General features: G+C 39.2%; 1 protein-coding gene across 1 annotated transcript in view; it reads left to right on the top strand.

The window, feature by feature from the left end:
• The window catches only part of Lekr1 (leucine, glutamate and lysine rich 1), a 185,997-nt gene that overhangs the window by 131,080 nt on the left and 34,534 nt on the right, over window positions 1–20,383 (top strand). The window contains exon 11 of the mRNA XM_027391734.2: window positions 2,408–2,611. Coding sequence (XP_027247535.1) covers window positions 2,408–2,611 — 204 coding nt within the window. The remainder of the gene's footprint in view (window positions 1–2,407; window positions 2,612–20,383) is intronic.

Below are 20,383 nucleotides of genomic sequence, written 5' to 3'. Positions count from 1 at the left end.
TAAGCCTAAAATCATCTTATTGAGAATGTGCATGCCTGTTATTTTCTTGCTTATATATGTATTACCTAATTTGGACCTCCTGATATCTCTCCATTGCCCATAGTTTCTGTCTCTGTTGACACTGATGTCACTACTTTTCTCTTTGCTGTGACAAAAATAACTGACAAAGCAACTTAGGGGACCAAGAGTTTGTCTTGGTGCAGGTTTAGGAAGGAACAGCATCAGCTCACATGGCAGTGGGGCCATGAAGTAGATGTCATCAGAGAATAAAGAGATAAAGGCAGCCTTCAACTTGCTTCCCCTTTTCTTTCAGTCCCAACCCCAGTTTATGAGATAGTGTCATCCACATTCAGGGTAGTTATTCTTCCTCTGTTAACCCTTCCTCAGAGCAGCCTTATAGGCACCAGCAAAGGATTTCCACGATGGTCCTAAGTCCTGCCAAACTGACGTGAAGATGAACAGTCACAACTCTACCCCTTGTCAACTTGACTTCCAACTTGACTTCCAAACTTTACATCACAACATCCGACCTGGCTCTTTTTTTCATCTCGGGGTTAAAAGTCCCAACCCTGCCTCAAACTCTGATCTCTTCTGAGACCTAAGGCAGTCTCTTTAAGTGAGCTACTATAAAATAAAGAAGCAAGTTACACACTTCTAATAAATAACCCCACAGAGTAAGCATTCCCATCCAGAGGGAAGGAATAGTATTGCAATAAGGTAAGTTCTGGCCAAAGCAAGTCAAACCTATTAACACAAACACCAAATCCTACAGTTCCACATTGCACATCTGGGGCTTGTGATAGAATTATCTGGGCTCTGGTGGCCTTCCACAGCACCTGTCCCTCCAAGTATGCCTCCAGCAGTACATGTAGCCTTTCTCTTGGGCTTTCTCCTTGCCATGCCTGTAGCTTTCCTCACCACATATTACCTAGCCTCAGCAACTTTCTGGATTATTTGGTGAAAGCTTCCAGAACCAGGTAAATGGCACTCTGTCTTGTTCTTCTGCCAACCTCTTTTTATCATAACACTTCTGAATCTGAGAAGTGCTTTCCAAAGCTGTTGTTTTCAAATAGGGAATCCCTTTTGAGGCCTTCTCAGTTCAGCCTCTCTTTTAAGTGAATATGCATTCTCACAAGTCAAAGCCTTTGATGGGTGGGAGCACCTTTCCTACTTTCCCACTGATACAGTTTGAGGCTTCTTTTAAATGGTCTGAATCTCTAACAGTTACAACTGTTTTATCTGCATTTGTCTCATCAGCAACTTTAAAGCGACTGTGGTTTTCATATCATTCTGCTTCACTTGTCACTGCCTGTCACTGTAAACCCGAGTAAGAACAGTGAACAGTAACCATGGCACAGCATGAATGTTGTCCCATCCTCACATTTTCTCCACCAAATTAGTTTTAGGGCTTTGAATTCAGTTTCACTTAAGTTCTCAGGACACAAGGGAAGCCGTGTTCTTTTCCAGAATATAGCCAGAATGACCTCTAGCTCTAAGTTCCCAAAAGATTCCTTATTCTCTAAGATCTCACACTGCCTGCATTTCTCTGGGCATTCCAGATCTTCCAATTTTCTACTGGAATGGTCCATTACACGCTGCTTACAGTGTTCACAGGCTTCTTTTGCCCTGACTTTCAAGCTCTTCCACATTCTTCCCACAAAACAGTTCCCAGGGCCTAAGAATCACATGGTCTGTTTATCTCACTCCTTGGCACCAGTTTTCTGTTAGTTTTCTTGTTTTTGTGAGCACAATACTTTTAAAAAAAATGCAACGTAAGCTGGACAGTAATGGCACAGACCTTTAATCCCAGCACTCGGGAGACAAAGGCAGGCAGATCTCAGTGAGTTCAAGGCCAGCCTCGTCTATAGATAGAGTTCCTGGACAGGCCACAGAGAAACCCTATCTCGAAAAAAAAAAAAAAAAAAAAAAGTTAACTTTAGAATGCAGGGGTTTGTTTTGGCTCATTTGTGAGAAGAATACAGCCCATCATGGCAGGAAAGGCAAGGTACAGAAGCATGAGGCAACTAGTTAATTCATCCAGTCAAGGAGTAGAGAGTGGTGAATTACCAGAACTCCATTCCTCTTTCTTTTTATTCATTCTGGACCCCAGGCCGTGGAATGGTTTTGCCTGTATTCAAAGTGAGTCTTCCCTCCTTGCTTAAACCTTTCCAGAAACACCTTTAGAGACACCCAGAGTCTGTGGTGATTGTCAAACCAGCCAAGTTGTCGATGAAATTAGTTACCACAGTGGGAAAAATTTAACATCATGGAACTATCCATGTTCTTAAACTCTTTGTTTTTAAGTTATAATTATGATGAAAGGCCTCCAAATATAAAATCATAGCATAAATATAAAAAGTCATAGTATCTAATGTATGCTTGTGATACTGTTTCCTGTTCCTTTTAGGCACAATAGGTTACTTAAAGAAAAAGAAGACTCTTTAATTTCTTGTCAACAACTGTATAAAACTCTACAGGAAGAGCTGACTACAAAAGAAAGGCAAGAAGAAGATATCAAAAGAAGAATCAACCTTGCAGAAAATGAACTAGAAATGACCAAAACTCTCCTGCATCAGACACAGGAAGAAATTTTAACCCTGAAAAATGAAAGGTACAGACAAGAATAATTTCTTAAAAATACTTTATCCTTAAATAAGCATTCAGTATATATTTGAAACATCCATGTAGATATTATCATAACGTTAAAGTCAAGACTGAGGACACATTTCACATGTCAGTTCATTGAAACTCAAGTTTGTTCCCTCACTTTCAAGTGATTATGCTGGATCTCAGCTTGACTAAGTTGCTGTGTCTCATCTCCCAGTTAGTGGAAGCAGAGATGGTGTTCAGTTGCTTTGATGTCAGAATTTTACTCAACATTTGATCATTTGTAAATATTTTGTAACCTCACCCAAAAATTGGTGAATTCTATTTTTAACATAAAAATGTTTTTTTGTTTTGTTTTGTTTTGTTTTTACCACTTTTCCATTGTGTTGGCTTCTCCTTCTGTCTCCTCTTTAATTGTCTTTCTAAGGGTTCTGTCAAGGCAGCGTCAGTGGTACTGAAAGCATTCTGGCCCATATTCTCAAGGTACTTTTGTTCTGATTATTTGTCATCTTTACATGAGTCTGTTCTATTGTAACACTTTAACTCTGTTTTCTTTCATGTTTTAATTTGTCAAGAATGTCTTCACTCATTCTTTCTGAATACTTTTGTTTTAATTGTATATCTAACAATAGAATAACATTTGGATCTTCCCTGTTGTTGACTTTTAAAGTGAGGCATAAAGAGTATTTCTTTTACATGTAGTGGTCTAATTATTACAGTCTAGAATAATATAAGCCTTATAAGGACAGAAACTTGTACTTTTCATTATTCTCTGCACATGGGATGCTGATGATTGATTAGCTACTTATTACTATTAGGAGTTAAAAGAAATTTTATTTATTGCTTTGTGTGTGTGTGTGTGTGTGTGTGTGTGTGTGTGTGATACATGTGGCGATGAGAGGACATCTTTGTGGAACTGGTTCTCTCCTTCCACCTTTATGCAGGTACTGTGGTTCAATCTAGATTGCCAGGCCTTTAGCAGTCTTCTTCCGGGCCATCTCCTATCATTTTAATCTCACTAAAAGTTTGTGTTAGCATTGAGGAGTATTTATAAATTTTATGATGTTTTTAGTTTTCCTTCATAATCATAGCTATTTTCTGAGAATAATTCTGGGGTAGGGCTGCAACAGTAGATAGATAACAGGCATATTTAATTAGATAATTGGGTTTGTTGCTCAGAACTCTTTCTCCAAAACACAGTGATGGACTATGGGAATCATCTGTCTGTACTGCAGGCTAGCAGATTTTCACAGTTCCCTAAGAAACAAGGCTCATCTCCAGTGCTTCACGGATTGATCGTATTTCTATTTTTGATTAAATGCCAACTGCAGAGCCATTGTCACCCACATTCCCTCTCCACTTTAAGATACTAGTAACCTGATTCTTGCAAGGATGTTGTCTTTGTACCTACTTGACTCTTCATCAACCCCTTTTCTTTTTCATTTCATGATTGGATAGTATGAAATATTATATGTATTTTCTACTTCATTTCATGATTGGATAACATATTAGAAGCTGCAATCTTATAAGCAAGAAATGTAAACAAACCAGACTTATTAAAGGAGTAACTTTAGAAAAATTGAGCATGTGTAATCCTAAAGGAAACCTCTGTATGGACAAAGAAATTTCAAAATCACTGCAATTTAGACAAACATTACAGTGTATATTAGAGCTATATTAGAAATATAGACTGATGACCCTAGGTATGTCAATAACTTCAGAAATGTCCTCCCTATCCTTATAATATGGGTTAATAACCAGTGACCATAATGATTGCCCATCATCTGTAAGCAGTTATATGTTCTATAGAGAATGCATGGAATTATAATCCTCAAAAAGATACAGTGAAATAAAAACTTCACAAGTCTTTGGTTTAGAACCTTGCTTATCTGAGGAATTCTTATGTTATCTAGGGTTCGCTGTTTTCAATGATGCTAGGTTCACAAGGCTTGTCTGTGTATGGGCGAATGTCTGCCACAGTGGTTGTGCTCCTCCTATCTTTCAAATCAGTGGTTCTCAACCTCCCTAATGCTGTAATCTTTTAATATATAGTTCCTCATGTTGTGGTGACCCCCCTACAATAAAATTATTTTGTTGCTGCTTCATAACTGTAAATTTACTATTGTTGTGAATCATAATGTAAATATCTGATATGCCGGATTTCTGATATGTGACCCCAAAGAGGTCTTGACCCACAGGTTGAGAACTGCTATTTTAAATGTTTCTGGAATTCTTCTCTGATGACTGATCTAAGTATGCATGGTCACCAGTGTGATGAACATTCACCCTTTAGGAGCAAATCCAAAACAAAATTTAGAAGCAATGGAAAGTAAATAGACATATTTAATACACTGAAAAGACTGGTAGTCGGCCATGGTGGTACACACCTGTAATCCCAACATGGAGGAGGCTGTGGTAGAAGGATCACTGCAAGTCTGAGACTAGGCCAGGCCAGCCAGGGCTACGTAGTTTGATCCTGTCTTAAACAAAATAACAGTGAGGAATTCAGTGGTGAAGCAATATCTCTGTATTTTGTGGGCTTTTTGAGATAGGCAAACATAGAATTACATGCCAGTATAGCCAATGTCAAGCTTGGGCAACCCAACCATGTTACCCTTTTCCATATGTGCAAATTGGGCCTATTAATGCCAGCTATCTTTGAGTGGATGCTAAAGCATCCAGCACTTTCCTTGTACATTCCAGACACTCTGTAGTATTGTTTCTTCTGTTTAATTTTTTTAAGACCGTTGCCTCCTTAATCATCATTTTATAGCCTACTGTTATCATGTAGATAATCAACAAACAGCTGTTGAATTTAGTATTACCTGCTTTATTCATAAGATAGAATAATTAATCCTTGGGGTGATTCCACTTTGATGTCATTGTTATAGTATCATTACCAAATGAAGTATTCAACACCATCTTCAATAATACAACAGTTTCTCCCAGACTCACCATTTTCTCTGGTTTCCAATCCATCAACAGCTTTGAGGACAACTCACTTGCCTAACTTCTTATGCTATCACACACTTGCTGTTTTTAATGGAGGCAGGAACTGTGGCAAAATCAAAATTATCTCTTTGATTGACAATGTGAAGACATCTCTAAAAGAACAACTTGTGAAATGGGACTTAAAGCTGTTGTTTTGGCATTCTGGTTTGACGTTTGTTTGCAGTTACATTTTTAACTATAATTAAGGGAATCTAAAATCTTGCATTTATATAAGAAATTAGAGTCTCATTTTCTTTGGGGACTGAGAATTTAAAAGTTAGTTTTTAAAATAAATACCCTTAATTGCAAGGACATCCTAATTTGCCTATTGTGTCAACACTGAAAATGTTGATTTAAGGGAATCCGATGAATTGTGCAGGGTAGAGGGCTAGAGATAGCCAGCCATGGCTCACTTGAGAAGTCTGCAGAAGAAAGGTAGTACAACATAGCATTGAAAGCCCTGCATTGGTGCAAGCTTGCACTAGTGTGGCCACTTGTGAATCATATCACCTCCATTATTTGCTCTCTGGTCTTCATTTCTTCTAACAGTGAGAGTTGTCCGGACGTATTTCTAAGAAATGATAAGGACTACTGCATCCTCAGAGACCAGAGCAGGTCTTCGGTATGTCTCTGCTAGCTGGATGAGGATGGATTTCATCCTCAAACCACTGATCACAGGATTTGAAACTGGAAAGCTCCTCACCAAATTTTCCAGGGCTTCTGAATTGCTGAAAATTAGAGCTGGGAGGGAAATGGCTGTGCAAGGTCCTGATGGAAATCTCCTTTATTTGATTTTTGTAAAACTCAAATTTAGGGTTTCAGTCTATGGCATTTCCCATAATTCTAAGACATCAATATCTCTGGAACCAATTCTGAAGAAATCCAGTATCTACATGGATGGAGTTTTAGCTTTTTGAGACATTGGCTAAACCATTATAATTAATGTTTTTATCTTTCCTAATTCCTCTAGGTCTCTAACAAACTATAGTCAGGGTTGGTCCTTTAAGCTTGTTTCTATACAAGATTGCTTTCTCTTATCACTGTGTTATTAATTGTGCAAGCCCTTCCATTGGTATACGGCCTAATTTTTTCACTTTGGAGTATCAGGATTAATCATCACAATATACATTATTCATTTAGAATTCTATACTCATCAAGGATAGTGAGCTGTTAGAACACCGTGAATAGGCATTCGCTCCTCTTTGACCCATTAAAGATTTCTAGGAGCCAGGAACAGGGGCTCAGCAAGAAATCAAAGAGGTAGAAAGGTCCTTGTTCTGGTAACTACAGATTCAAACAATATTTCCCTCACGGTTATATATACATAGGATAACAGTTTACTTAAAGCTCCCCGTGCTTTGTGGGAATGTCCTAACAGATTTTACAATTCTTTGGAAAGTTAGTGAATAATTATTGCTTTCTTAGCCTTGTTTGAACCTGGTCCTGCTCCATTGTAGATACCATGGTCTACTAGACCCGAAGTTTTGTTCTAAGGAATAATAATGCTTTATTTGTACAAAGGAGACTGAATATGGAATGTATTCTACATTTCATGCTATCCAAATTGTGACTGTCTTGAGGAAGACTATAGACATCTCAGATCTTTAGTACTGTATAAACTGGCTACATGACTGCTCCATGGTATGGGTAAGGATTTTATTGTGGACTGAGAGGGACAGAACAGCCAGAGGCATCTGGAAGAGTCAAGATCAGAGAAAGTAGACAGAACATGGCCAGCAGACTGGACCTGGCTGTGAGAGAAATTGGAACAGAGCAGAGAGAAGGAGGCTACAGGAGAACATAGAGAAAGGGAGAGCATGGGCAAGACAGAGAGACAGGATGAGAGGGAGTCGAAGACAGAGCATGGCTAGAACAAAAAAGAACCCAGTCTATGGTTCCATACATATAGAAAGAATAGATATATTCTGAAAATGCAAAATAAACAGTGGGAAAACCATAGATTCACTGGAAAGAGCAAAGGATTACAAGGGAGTATTGTTGGGGGTGGTACAGCAATTAAGAGTGCTCACTACTTTTGCAGAGAATCCAGGTTCAGTTCCCAGAATCCACATGGTAATTCAGTCATCGGTAACTCCATTTCCAAGGGATCTGCTGTCTTCTCCCGGCCTTCACAGTCACCAGGCATGCACATGATGTGTGGGCAGGCATGCAGGCAAACACTCACACACATAAAAATAAAATAAATCAAAGAAAGAGAGAAAGAAATTGCAAATGTGTACAATTTTACCCCAACATCTTTGGATCCAAGTAAGTTTTCAAAGAATTTTAAAGCAGAGCCCTTTCCCCAACAGGACAAAGTATTTAGTGCCCTTTCTAACATGGTAGGGTTGAATAATGAAAAAGAAGCATATCCCATTCAGGGGGAAGCAGGAACTATGAACAAAAGTAGAATCAGAAAAACTAGTGGTAGAAACCATTACAGCTGAACTAAGACATGTTCTCTAGTTTTAGAGATTTCAGAGTTTGTAAGGGCTCTGCTGGGCCGGGTGACTTACAGTGTGATTCCCACTATAGTAGAGATTGTGCCAGGTGACTTACAGTGTGATTCCCACTATAGTAGAGATTGTGCCAGGTGACTTACAGTGTTCCTCCACTATAGTAGAGGACTGTGCCAGGTGACTTACAGTGTGATTCCCACTATAGTAGAGATTGTGCCAGGTGACTTACAGTGTTCCTCCACTATAGTAGAGGACTGTGCCAGGTGACTTACAGTGTTCCTCCACTATAGTAGAGGACTGTGCCAGGTGACTTACAGTGTGATTCCCACTATAGTAGAGACTGTGCCAGGTGACTGACAGTGTGATTCCCACTATACTAGAAGACTTGCCAGGTGACTGACAGTGTGCCTCCACTATAGTAGAGGACTGTGCTATGCACAACCAGTTCTTACCGGAATTGGTCACTAGGCATTGAAATCTGAAAAGAAGTTTTCAAATAGCTCTGTTTTCATCATTTTTCTCTCATTTGCTGCAGAAGTCCCTCCTGAGGCAGGATCCTGAAACAATGCCAGTGGAGGTGAACAGCAGATGGCACAAGCTGAGAGCAAAAACTAAACATTTGTATTGTGTGGCACTGAAGTTTCAGGTGTAAGGCTTGGGATGTTATTACAATAAACAGAGCGGCCAGGTGGAATGTTGGGTACATGAGTCATACTCACATTCATCTCAGCTGCAGATAAAATTTAGTTGTTGTCACCTCGTAAATCACATTAGAGGATGAGCCTGCAGCAGTATTCAGGAGGAACACAACCCACGCGCTTACTGCTGTCCACCTTGCCACCCTGAACCTAATCATTTACTTCCTCTGCTCCAGCCTAATGGCAGCCCAAGCCAGCAGTCAGAGCCAGCTGTGTGTGCCTCACGCCCACAGACAACTACCTTTTTAATTCTCTGGACATTCAACAGCACAACTGCAGGGACTAATTTACCTGTCTGTGGGAACAGATGGCACTCTTATGTCCAGACAGAATGGTGATGCCCAATACTCAAGATACCTTCTACTCACAAGCCCCTTGGAGCACCTTGGTCTTGACCTGGAATTCTCCTTATCCCACCAAGTTATTCTCCTTTGCGCTCTGGTTTTCTCAGTTATGCTTTTCATGAGTACTTAGTAGATATGTAGCAGGCTTCTGGACATCATTAATGGCCATTCAGTTCAGGACAAAGACCCTTCCTGTAAGTTTTGAAGTCCTTTGTTCTTCTCCCCATCCCATTTGTTCTTTTCTTATGTGGTAGTAATCTTCAACCTGAAATTTTGCTTCTCAGCAAACTAGGATAAAAGGAACTCCCTCAAACTGATAAAGAACATCTTCAAACCTAGAAACATCTGTTGTGTCCCTGCTTCTCTGTAATTTTTATCTATTATGTTTCTAGTCCTAAAAATGTTACTTTATACATGAGGGAGCTTAATAGAACTAGATCCGTGGGGCTGAGGATACAGCTCAGGGGACAACACTTGGTTAGCATGTGTGGAATCCTGAGTTTGATACCCAGAATACACTCCAATCTCATACTGTATGCTTTATTCTATGATTTGTTCTTTGTGCCCATTTTTCAGTTCCAGCGATTTGTGCACAGTATGTAAAGGACCATCAGTTTTTCCATCTGCATTGTAACCTGATGTGCACCACAATGTGTCTGTCTGCTTCAGCTTTCTCTCATAGTTTTGATATGCAGAAATTTCATTGTTGTTTAGTTCTAAGTGTATTTAGATACTAATCATAATCATATGAATTATGATTTTTAGTTTGACCTATAGCTTATTCAGAAACATCTAAAATTTCAAGTACATGGAGGTATTTTATTTATACTTTCTAACTAATACTTGCTGTTGTAGAATATAAACTATATCTTATAAGAATATAATTCAAGTTATTTTCATTTTAACAAAAATTAGTTACCACATTAATAACACAAAATAAATAGATCAAATCAAACTTAATAATATATTTTATGCAACCTAATATATCTATGACACACCTCAACCTTTTGCAAACAATGAACACAAATTATGAAAGATATAAAGCTAGTTGTTTTTCTAGTTATTACTCTGTCATGGATTCTTAATTTTGGTGGTAGATAAGTACATTAAATGTATTTAATACTGAAAGTATAAAATTCAATGTGATGACCCACAGCTTCTGTTTTCAATAGTAGCTTCAACAGTAGAGAAGTTCATTGGGTTGTATAGTCTTTGGCTGGGTCTGATTAATTTTATTATGGTTTTTTGGGGGGGAATTTGTTATGTTTTTATAATGCTTAAAATAAAAAATAAATATCTAGACTTTAAAAATGTATTGTAGGTATTTTACATTGTTGTTCTAAATGTTCAAATCTGACCACTCTGCCACATAGCACATCTAAGTTTGGAATAGCCATATCTAAGTGTCTAATGGCCTATGATATTAGACAGTGTAAGTTATAGTAAAACAGTTGCATTAAATTTTAAATTTGGCTAGCCAGTGGTAGTGCATGCCTTTAATCCCAGTACTTGGGATGCAGGGGCAGGTGGATCTCTGTGAGTTCAAGGCCAGCCTAATCTACAGAGCAAGTGCCAGGATAGCCAAAGCTACACAGAGAAACCCTGTTTCAAAAAACAAACAAAAATTGAAATTTACTTTCTGGCCTACTATATGGTCAATTTCATATGAACTAGAAAATAATTATGTGTTTTTCCACAACTTGCATTCGAGGTCCCACACACTAGCCTCAACTCATCCTTATTATTTGCATCTTTGGCACATTATCTTTCTATGTGATCCTCCCTTGCTACATTACAACTCCTTGAGGGTCATTCTGTAGTCTGCAATTGTACAGTAGTGTTCCCATGGCCATCTCTAGGGCTCATGGAATGATTTATTTCTAATGAGGGAGCTGTGTTCACTTTGACCACAGTGGTGTGGATTTGACAGTTTTGCTTTAGAGCTATGTTAATTTCTTTATTTTGAAGCTATTTTAAGTTGATGCATCTAAGTTTTAAGATACTAATAGTTGACTAAGAAAGAGAATTACAGACCAATTTCCCTCATGAACATAGATGCAAAAATACTCAATAAAATACTGGCAACCCGAATCCAAGAACACATCAGAAAAATCATCCAACATGACCAAGTAGGATTCATCCCAGAGATGCAGGGATGGTTCAATATATGAAAATCTGCCAATGTAATCCATCATACAAACAAACTGAAAGAAAAAAAAAAACCACATCATCATCTCATTAGTTGCTGAAAAAACCTTCAACAAAATTCAACACTCCTTCATGATAAAGGTCTTGGAGAGAATAGGGACACAAGGAACATGCCAAACATAATAAAGGCAATATACAGTAATCCAACAGCAAACAGCAAACTAAATGGAGAGAAACTCAAGGCAATCCCACTGAAATCAAGAACAAGACAAGGCTGTCCACTCTCTCCATATCTATTCAATGTTCTAGCTAGAACAATAAGACAACAAAAGGAGACCAAAGGGATACAAATTGGAAAGGAAGAAGTCAAACTCTTGCTATTTGCTGATGACATGATAGTTTACATAAGTGACCCCAAAAATTCTACCAGGGAAAGTACTACAACTGATAAACACCTTCAATAATTAGCAAGATTAACTAAAAAAAATCAGTAGCCCTCCTCTATCCAGATGACAAATGGACTGAGAAGGAAATCAGAGAAACATCACCCTTTATAATAGCCACAAACAACATAAAATATCTTGGGGTAGCTCTCACGAAACAGGTGAAAGACTTGTATGACAAGAGCTTCAAGTCTTTAAAGAAAGAAATTGAAGGAGATATCAGAAAATGGAAAGATCTCCCCTGCTCTTGGATAGGTAAGATTAAATAGTCAAAATGGCAATCTTACCAAAAGTAATCTACAGATTCAATGCAATCTTCATAAAAATCTGAGCACAATTCTTCATAGACCTGGAAGGAACAATACTCAACTTTATATGGAAAAACAAAAAACCCAGGATAGCCAAAATAACCCTGTACAATAAAGGATTATTTGGGGCATACCATCCCTGACTTCAAGCTCTATTGCAGAGCTATAACAATGAAAACAATTTAGTATTGACATAAAAACAGACAGGTGGACCAATGGAATAGAATCGAAGACCTTGATATCAACTTACACACCTATGAATACCTAATTTTTTGACAAAGAATCTAAAAATATAAAATGGGAAAAAGAAAACATATTAAACAAATGGTGTTGGTATAATTGGCTGTCAACATGTAGTAGAATACAAATAGATCCATATCTGTCACCATGCAAAACTCAAGTCAAAATGGATCAAAGACCTCAATACAAATCCATCTACACTGAACCTCATAGAAGAGAAAGTGGGAAATACCCTTGAACAAATAGGCAAAGGAGACTACTTCCTAAATAGAACACCAGTAACACAGACACTGAGAGCAACAATTAAGCTGATAAGCTTCTGGGCTACAAATCTGAACAGAGTTCTCAACAGAACAATATTAAATGGCAGAAAGACACTTAAGGAAATGCTCAACATCCTTGGTCATCAGGGAAATGCAAATCAAAACTACTCAGAGATTCCATTTTATGCCGGTAAGAATGACTAAGATAAAAAACACCAATGACAACTTATGCTGGAGAGGATGTGGAAAAGGGGGAACACTCCTCCAGCGTTGGGGAGAGTACATACTTGTACAGCTTTGCAGAAATCAGTATGGTGATTTCTCAGAAAACTAGGAATCAACCTACCTCAAGACCCTGCAATACCACTGTTGGAAATATACCCAAAGGAGGCACATTCACACCACAAGGACATTTGCTCAACTATGTTCATAGCAACATTATTTGTAATAGCCAGATCTTAGAAACAACCTAGATGCCCCTCAACTGAAGAATGGATAAAGAAAATGTGGTACATTTACGCAACGGAGTACCACTTAGCAGTAAGAAACAATGACATCCTAAAATTCACACGCAAATGGACAGAACTAGAAAAAACCATCCTGAATGAGGTAACTGAAACCCAGAAAGACAAACATTGTATGTACTCTCTCATAAGTGGACACCAGACATAAAGCAAAAGATACCCAGCCTACAATCCACAACCCCAGAGAAGCTAGAACCCTCTTCCAGAAACAGATGGAAGCAAATATAGAAATCCACAACTAGCCATTGGGCTGAGCTCCTGGAGTACAATCAAAGTGAGGGAGGAGCAATAATATGAACAAAGGAGTTAATACCATATCTAGTGAGAGATCACTGATTCAGGTCTGACAAATGGGGAACTGTAATGATAAATCTTTCCGCCAGCCCCCCCACACCGAGTTCTGCCTCCCACCTGCCACGTTAGGACCCCAAATAATACACAGAGGCTTACTTACTTATGTTAGGTACAATGCTGCTGGCCAATGACCAGGATTCCTTATATGTTTGCTCTGCCTTAAGTATCAACCATAGCCATAATCTATATATTTATAAAGACTTATCTGATAGAGGATGCTGGCAGCATGCGTCCTCTCTTGTCAGGCTCACATGGTGGCTCCAGAGAAGAAAGGAGGAGGAAGAGGACGATTTCTTGTTTGTCCCTGCTTATATTCCAAGTCTGCTTGCTATGTCACTTCCTGTCTGGATCACAAGAATTCTTTACTACATTTCCCAGAATCCTCCTCAACTCCTAGTCCCACCTATCTTTCTGCCTCATTGGCTAAATAGTTCTTTATTCAACAACCAATAAGATAAACATACACAGAAGGACCTCCCCCATCATCTCTTTTCTGTCTAAAATAAAAAGAAGGGTTTTCATTACCATTTATAACCAACCCTATTTAAATGAAAACAAACATTTATAAACAATATTTGGGAATTTGGGCATCGTCCAAACTGCTTCCTGCTGGTTGGGGAGGGCGATGTCCATACCATGGGGATCATGATAAAACAGAAACCTGGCTCTAGTCATCTATGACTGCATCATCTCAGCTGTTTTGGATGTAGGATCAGTTGGGCCACTTCAGGGGGTCTTGCTTGATCAAACCATATTAGTCTGGAAGGAATCCATACCTTTATGTTTTTCTGTGGAAATATAAGAAAAAACTCTTTTCCCAAGTAACCTGGCCTTATATTTAAATTTATCAGTCAAAGCATTTTTAAAATATATAAGTTGAATTAATTTAGCAGCACTGATAATCAAATGTATTGTAGCAGCTGTAGCTCTTTCCTCAGCAATCAAACAATTTAAAGACAACAATATAGCATATAGTATCCAGACTCTCTGTGTATTTTCCATCTTTATGTGGCTTTTTATTATTCTATTTCTTTTACTTTTATTTTTTTCCTTTTATGAGACAGGATTTCTCTGTGGAAATCTGCCTGCCTCTGCTTCCTTCAGCAAATCCTACTGGCATGCACCACCACCACTCTTTCTTTCTTTCTTTCTTTCTTTCTTTCTTTCTTTCTTTCTTTCCTTCCTTCCTTCCTTCCTTCCTTTTTTCCTTCTTTCTTTTAAACACAGCATAAACCTTTAGATGTTTTTCTTCATCTGAATCTGTCTTTATTGTAAATCTTTACCTTTTTATGGCCACACAATATTTTATCTGGTAAACAACATTGCTAAAGTTAAAGTGGCAGCTTTTTTAGCCAATGTCTTTCCAAGATGGTGGGAGTACATTTACCACCAGACTGAGAGCTGTGTTCACTGCCTTGGTCTATGCTGCCATCAAGCAGCAGGCTGCCAGCTTGGAGATGTGGTCACTGCCACTGCCACTGTCACTGCCACTTCGAGCTGCATGGGGACATGAACCCATGACCCTGAGACTGAGTCTCATGTTCTACCGACTTAGCTAGCCAGGCCTCTTAAAAGGAGCCCTGCAGTTTTTTCCACTTAGGCTGAGTCAGGAAACCTCTCTTAAAGGAACCGCTCGAGTCTCTGCTTGTCTCTAGCAAAACAGGGCTCACCCGAGAAAATGCTGCTACCAAGAAGTCATGCTTGTCGCTGTTATTTTGCTTCTAAAATCCCTTTTCAAGCTTTTGTGAAGTTTACATGGAAGTTTGTAACACTACCACCAGTTGACCAGGTTCTGCCACCACTTGACTAGTCGTGGGAAGAGGCTTTCAGCACCTGGCAGCTTGTGGCTCAGGCACCTGGTGTCTTGCGGTGACTGGCAGCTTGAGGCAGCAGGTTCCCCTCTTCCTCTGGGAACCCTGGGGTGGGAGGTGGGGTTATCCCACTTCTGGTCTCCCAGTATAGGCGTGGGGTCATCCCATTTCTGACACCAGGTAATGTGAAACACAATTAATGCAGATCTCAATGGAGTCAGATCTAGTTTGATGAGCAGATGTTTATTATGAAAATACTCATGGGATGAAGTCAGTCCTGTACAACCAGGCAGGTGAGGGAACAGAGAGAGCCACATGCATGCAACCCTCATTTTTAAAGTCTTGCTATATCACTCACCACGCCCAAGTGTTCATGGTCAGCATCATTTGTGCCAGCCCCCAAATGGGCATGGATAGCTTCACCTGGGCCAGCCCTCAAGGGGGCGTGGCCAGCATTTCCCACTACAGGGAACCTACATAAGACCGAACTAGACTCCCTGAATATAGGTGACAATGGTGCTACTGGGACAATATGTGAGGCCACTGGCAATGGGTTCAGGATCTAATTCTAAAGCACAAACTGACTTAGTGCAGTCCATTCTATATGGAGAGATACCTTGCCCAGCCTAGGCATGGGGGTGGGGTACCTAGGTCCTGCTTCAACTAAAACATGGGACAGACTTAGTAGACTTCTTAGGTGAGACCTTACCCTGTCCGAGGAGCAGATGGGAGGTGGGGTTGGGGGAAAGTAGGGGAGTGGGAGGAGAAGAGGGAGGGGGAACTTGGATTAGAATGTGAAAAATAAATTAACAAATTAAAAGTATATATTTTTAAAAAGATACTCTTAGTAAAATTAACCCATTGTTATTTTGGCCCCCATTTAATGGCTTTAGTTCCAAAAGTCTATTTGCCTAGTAATGCTGTTCACATTCTTCCCTTTAATATGTAACTATTAAGCGTTTTCTACACACTTCATCTTTACCTACCCTTGTTTTAGGGCATTTTGTATGAAGAACACAGAACTACAGTTGCTTGTTTAGTTCAGTTTGTTTGTATGACTTTCTCAGTTTACCATTATACTTATTATTATTGTTTTAATCTTTCTATTCACCCTCTTTTTTCTCATTATAAGCCTTTGAGCGAGAGGATTGTTGGAGTTTTGTGTATTTTCTTGGTGTACATTTTTTCAGTAGAAGTATATTTCATTTCTATTGTTTTAGTTTTACTATTGAAATTCTATCATGCATATTTAATGAGGTCTAAAATTAATATCCCGAATTCATTTCAACAATGCAAAGAGCAAAGCATACTTGAGCTCTGATCTCTTCTTGACGCAGCCTATATTTTTCCCAGTGTGCTAGAGTTTTTTGTTAGCCCCTCTAATTGCACATAATCAATGACACTTTGATTATTAACTTCTACACACTACATGCTGTACTACTACATAACTTTCAGGACACAACGCAAAAAATAAAATCGTAGGACCTTTTACTCATAAACTGGAAGGTTTTTTGCTGTGACAATCTGCCCCTCAACATGATATGATGGGTTTTGTTATATTTACTGTTAATACTCACTCAGACATGGCACTGTCACAGTTAGACTCTGACTCTGTGGTGTCCAAGTGCAGGCCCTGCTCCCACCTGAAACAGAGGGGGGGGGCAGCAGTATGAGAAGGCCAAGAAAGTAGGGAGCTGGCAAGGGCTCCAACCCCTAGTACATGCTTAGTTGATCTATCTCATTTCACTTTAAAAACACAAATTCAAAGATTTAAATTCTTACAAATTTCAGGAGAGTGACTTAATGGCATAAAAAAAATGGGGCTTTGAGCATTAGAAAGGACAGAAGGAAGTCACATGTGGCGCTGAGGTAATAGTCTATGGAGAATTTGCTGCTGAAGTCTGCGCCTTCAAAGATTTAATTAAAATATAATTACATCACCCCCTTTCCTCCGGCCTATCTCCCTCCCTCTTGACCTCATCCTCTTTAACCAATCTTATTACATATACATATGGACAAATAAATACATAAATACCTCGTGTTAGGTCTGTCAGCGTTGCCTATATGCATGTTTCTAGGGCTGACCACTTGGTATTGGATAATGATTTAGGGAACTTATCCCTAGGGAAAACTGATTCCCCGTCTCTCAGCAGTTGTTAATTGCTTATAGCTCTTCATCTATTGGTGGGCCTTAGGAGACCCCTCCCCATTTGCATTGGGATGTTAATTGTTCAAGTTCCCTTTAAGCAGCCGTGTTGTTGAGATTTATGGGTGTAGCTTCCCTTTGATAACTGGAAGGCACATTCTCACAGCAGACTTCCTGGTCTAGGCTTCTTACAGTCCTCCTGTCTTCTAAGGTGTTCCCTGAACCTTGGGTGCAGGACTTGTGCTGTAGATATATCAGTTGTGTCCAGGTACCAGGCAGTCAGTTGTCCTCTGCATTTTGACTAATTGTGTTTTCTGTGTGATGGTCTCTCTCTGCTTCATAAGAACCTTCTTTGATGAGGGGTGAGAGCTACAATCATCTGTGGACATAAGCATAAGCATTTAGAGTGAAGATAGGAATATTTTGCTTTAAGAAAGTTGAAGTAGGGAGGAAAGAGGGATAAATAACACTTAAGATGTTTGCAAAAGATGTAGGGAAACATTATTTTATATTTACCTAAGGTCACACACAATACAGATATGCAAATACACACACATGTAGTTTAAATGATGTTGTACTACTTTGGGTGAAAACACTCTTCCCAAGAGCCATAGATTATCTAATCTAACACCCCCACCTCCCAGTACCAGGCATCAGAAACCTCCTTTCAAGATGTTAGCCGGGGAGTCCAAGAGAGTCCCCAAAACAATATAGGCCATTGCCCTTGTTCTTGGTTGTTTCCCAGAAGCTGGCTGAAGACACCACCCACTTTGGACATAGGGCTGGGAGGAACTGAGCTGGCAATGACCTGAAAGCCTGCTCAATGAGGACTAGCTTTCACAGTACTGAAAGGTGAAGTGCAAACTGCTAAGGGAGGAAGCACTCATAGCCCCACCCAGCTATGGCCCTTATGAGCCATAACAAACATTGGCAAGATAAGCTATCCCTAAAGGTGCCCTAGTTATGCTTGGGTGTTCTCAGTAACTAATCACATTCTAATTGAATGGAAAGCTGGCTTAACAGGAAGGAAATCATACCTGGTACCGAAACCCTAGCCAACTACATGTGGCTAGTGAGACCATGATCTCAGAGGAGAGTCTACTGTACCTTCTTAGCTAGGTTAAACAGCAATTTCCTCAAATATTGAGCACATTCTTGTGAAACTCTTCAGAATGCTTTTGTCCAGCTTTTTGAAATGTGGCACACAATTAACATTAGAACCCCAGACCCTCTTGCTCCTAACTGTAGTCAGTCATCACCACTGACCAAATATTGCACCTCCCTCTCAACTCCCAGCCTCTCCCACCTTGGCAACCAGTATCTATCCTCAAACTCTGAGACCAAAGTTTTATAATCCACATACGAATGAGGTCATGCAGCTCTTGTCATTTCTGTGCCTGCCTTATTTCACTTAACACAATGATCTCCAGCTCTAAGCCCCTTGTTGCAGATGGCTGGAATTCACTCTTTGTAATTGCCACATAGTATTCCATTGTGTTTTATTGCCAAGCTTTCTGTATTCCCTTGATGAGCACTAGCTTCTTTCCTTTTCTTGGCTATTGCTGCAGTGCACATGGGAGTGCAGATGTCTCTTTGACATACCGATCCCCCTCCCTTGGATATAAACCCAGAAGTGAGATTGCTGGACCATATGGTGGTTCTATTTTTAGGTGTTTTTTTTAAGGACCTTCCATCTTGTTCTCCAAAATGGCTACACTAATTTACATTCCTAACACCAGTGAGAAAGGACTCCCTTTTCTCTGTATCACAGCATTTCTCATTCTGTAATAGCCATCCTTACTGGGATACAGAAATAGCTCACATCCGCTTTGATTTGCATCTCCTGGTAACTAGTGGGACTGAATATCTTGCACACACCTGTTGAGGCACTTGTCTGTCTTCTTTTCAAATATGTTTACTGTGCACTTTTTTATCAGGTTGGCTTTTGCTGTTATTCGAACCCCTTATACCTAGATATTCACTCCTCATCAGATGTGTGGTTTACCAGTGTGGCCACTCATGATGCATGTTGCTTCTTCACCCTGATGGCTGCTTCCTTTGCTGTGCAGAACTTTTGTGCTTTGTCATAATCCCATTTGTCAATTTTGCTTTTTTTTTTTTTAACTGTGGTTTTCAGGTCTTGCCCATTCATGTGTCCTAAATTGTTTGCTCTACATTTTCTTCTAGTAGTTTCATTTTTTCCAGATCTTACTGTTTGAGCCTTTAATTCATTTTTAGGATCTTTCAACTGGTCAGTTAAGGGATCTAATCTTATTCTTCTGTCTACTCAATTTTCCAATCATTATTTTAAGTGACTGTCCTTTGCCCCTGCGTGTTATCAGTGTTTGTTAGAAGTCAGTTGGCTATACTGTGGATCTGGTGCACAGCCCTTGCTCTGTTGCAATGGTTGTTATGTCTCTCTATCAGTTTCATGCTGTTTGGTTACTACAACTTTGCAGCTTATTTTGGAATTATTTAGCATAATTCCTTCTGCCTTTTTTCTTTGCTAAACATTTTTGTCTATTAAGGCTTTTGTATGTGTATGCATGTGTGTATGTGCATTTACACACGTGCATGCAGACATGCACACATGCACACATGCACACATGAACACATGCACACATGCATGTGTCTTCTAGAGAACTTCTAGAGTTGTATTCCCTGATTCTCGGAAGACTGTCTTTGAGAGGGATTATAACGAATCTGTAGACAACTTTTGGTGATCTGTACACTCTAATAGTATTGATTCATTCAATCAATAAATGTAGAATGTATTTCAATTTATTGTGTTTTTCTTTAATTTTACATTCTATTTCATATAGTCTCCAATCGTAGAGATTTCTCACCCTTTTGTTTAGATGTACTCCCACGCATTTAATTTTCATAGTTATTGAAAAATAGGGTAGCTTCCTTGATTTCTAGCTTAGATAATTTGCTATTGGTATTTAGCAACACTAACTTTTACAATTTGTTTCCTGATACTTTGCTAAATTTGTATATTAATCCCCATAAGTGTTGGTGGAGTCTGAGTTTTTCTCTATATAATT

This window comes from Cricetulus griseus (genome assembly GCF_003668045.3).
Source record: "Cricetulus griseus strain 17A/GY chromosome 1 unlocalized genomic scaffold, alternate assembly CriGri-PICRH-1.0 chr1_0, whole genome shotgun sequence".
Classification (NCBI taxonomy): Eukaryota; Metazoa; Chordata; class Mammalia; order Rodentia; family Cricetidae; genus Cricetulus; species Cricetulus griseus.
The sequence above is the reverse complement of the archived record's forward strand: the minus strand, read 5'-3'. Positions and strand labels throughout refer to the sequence as shown.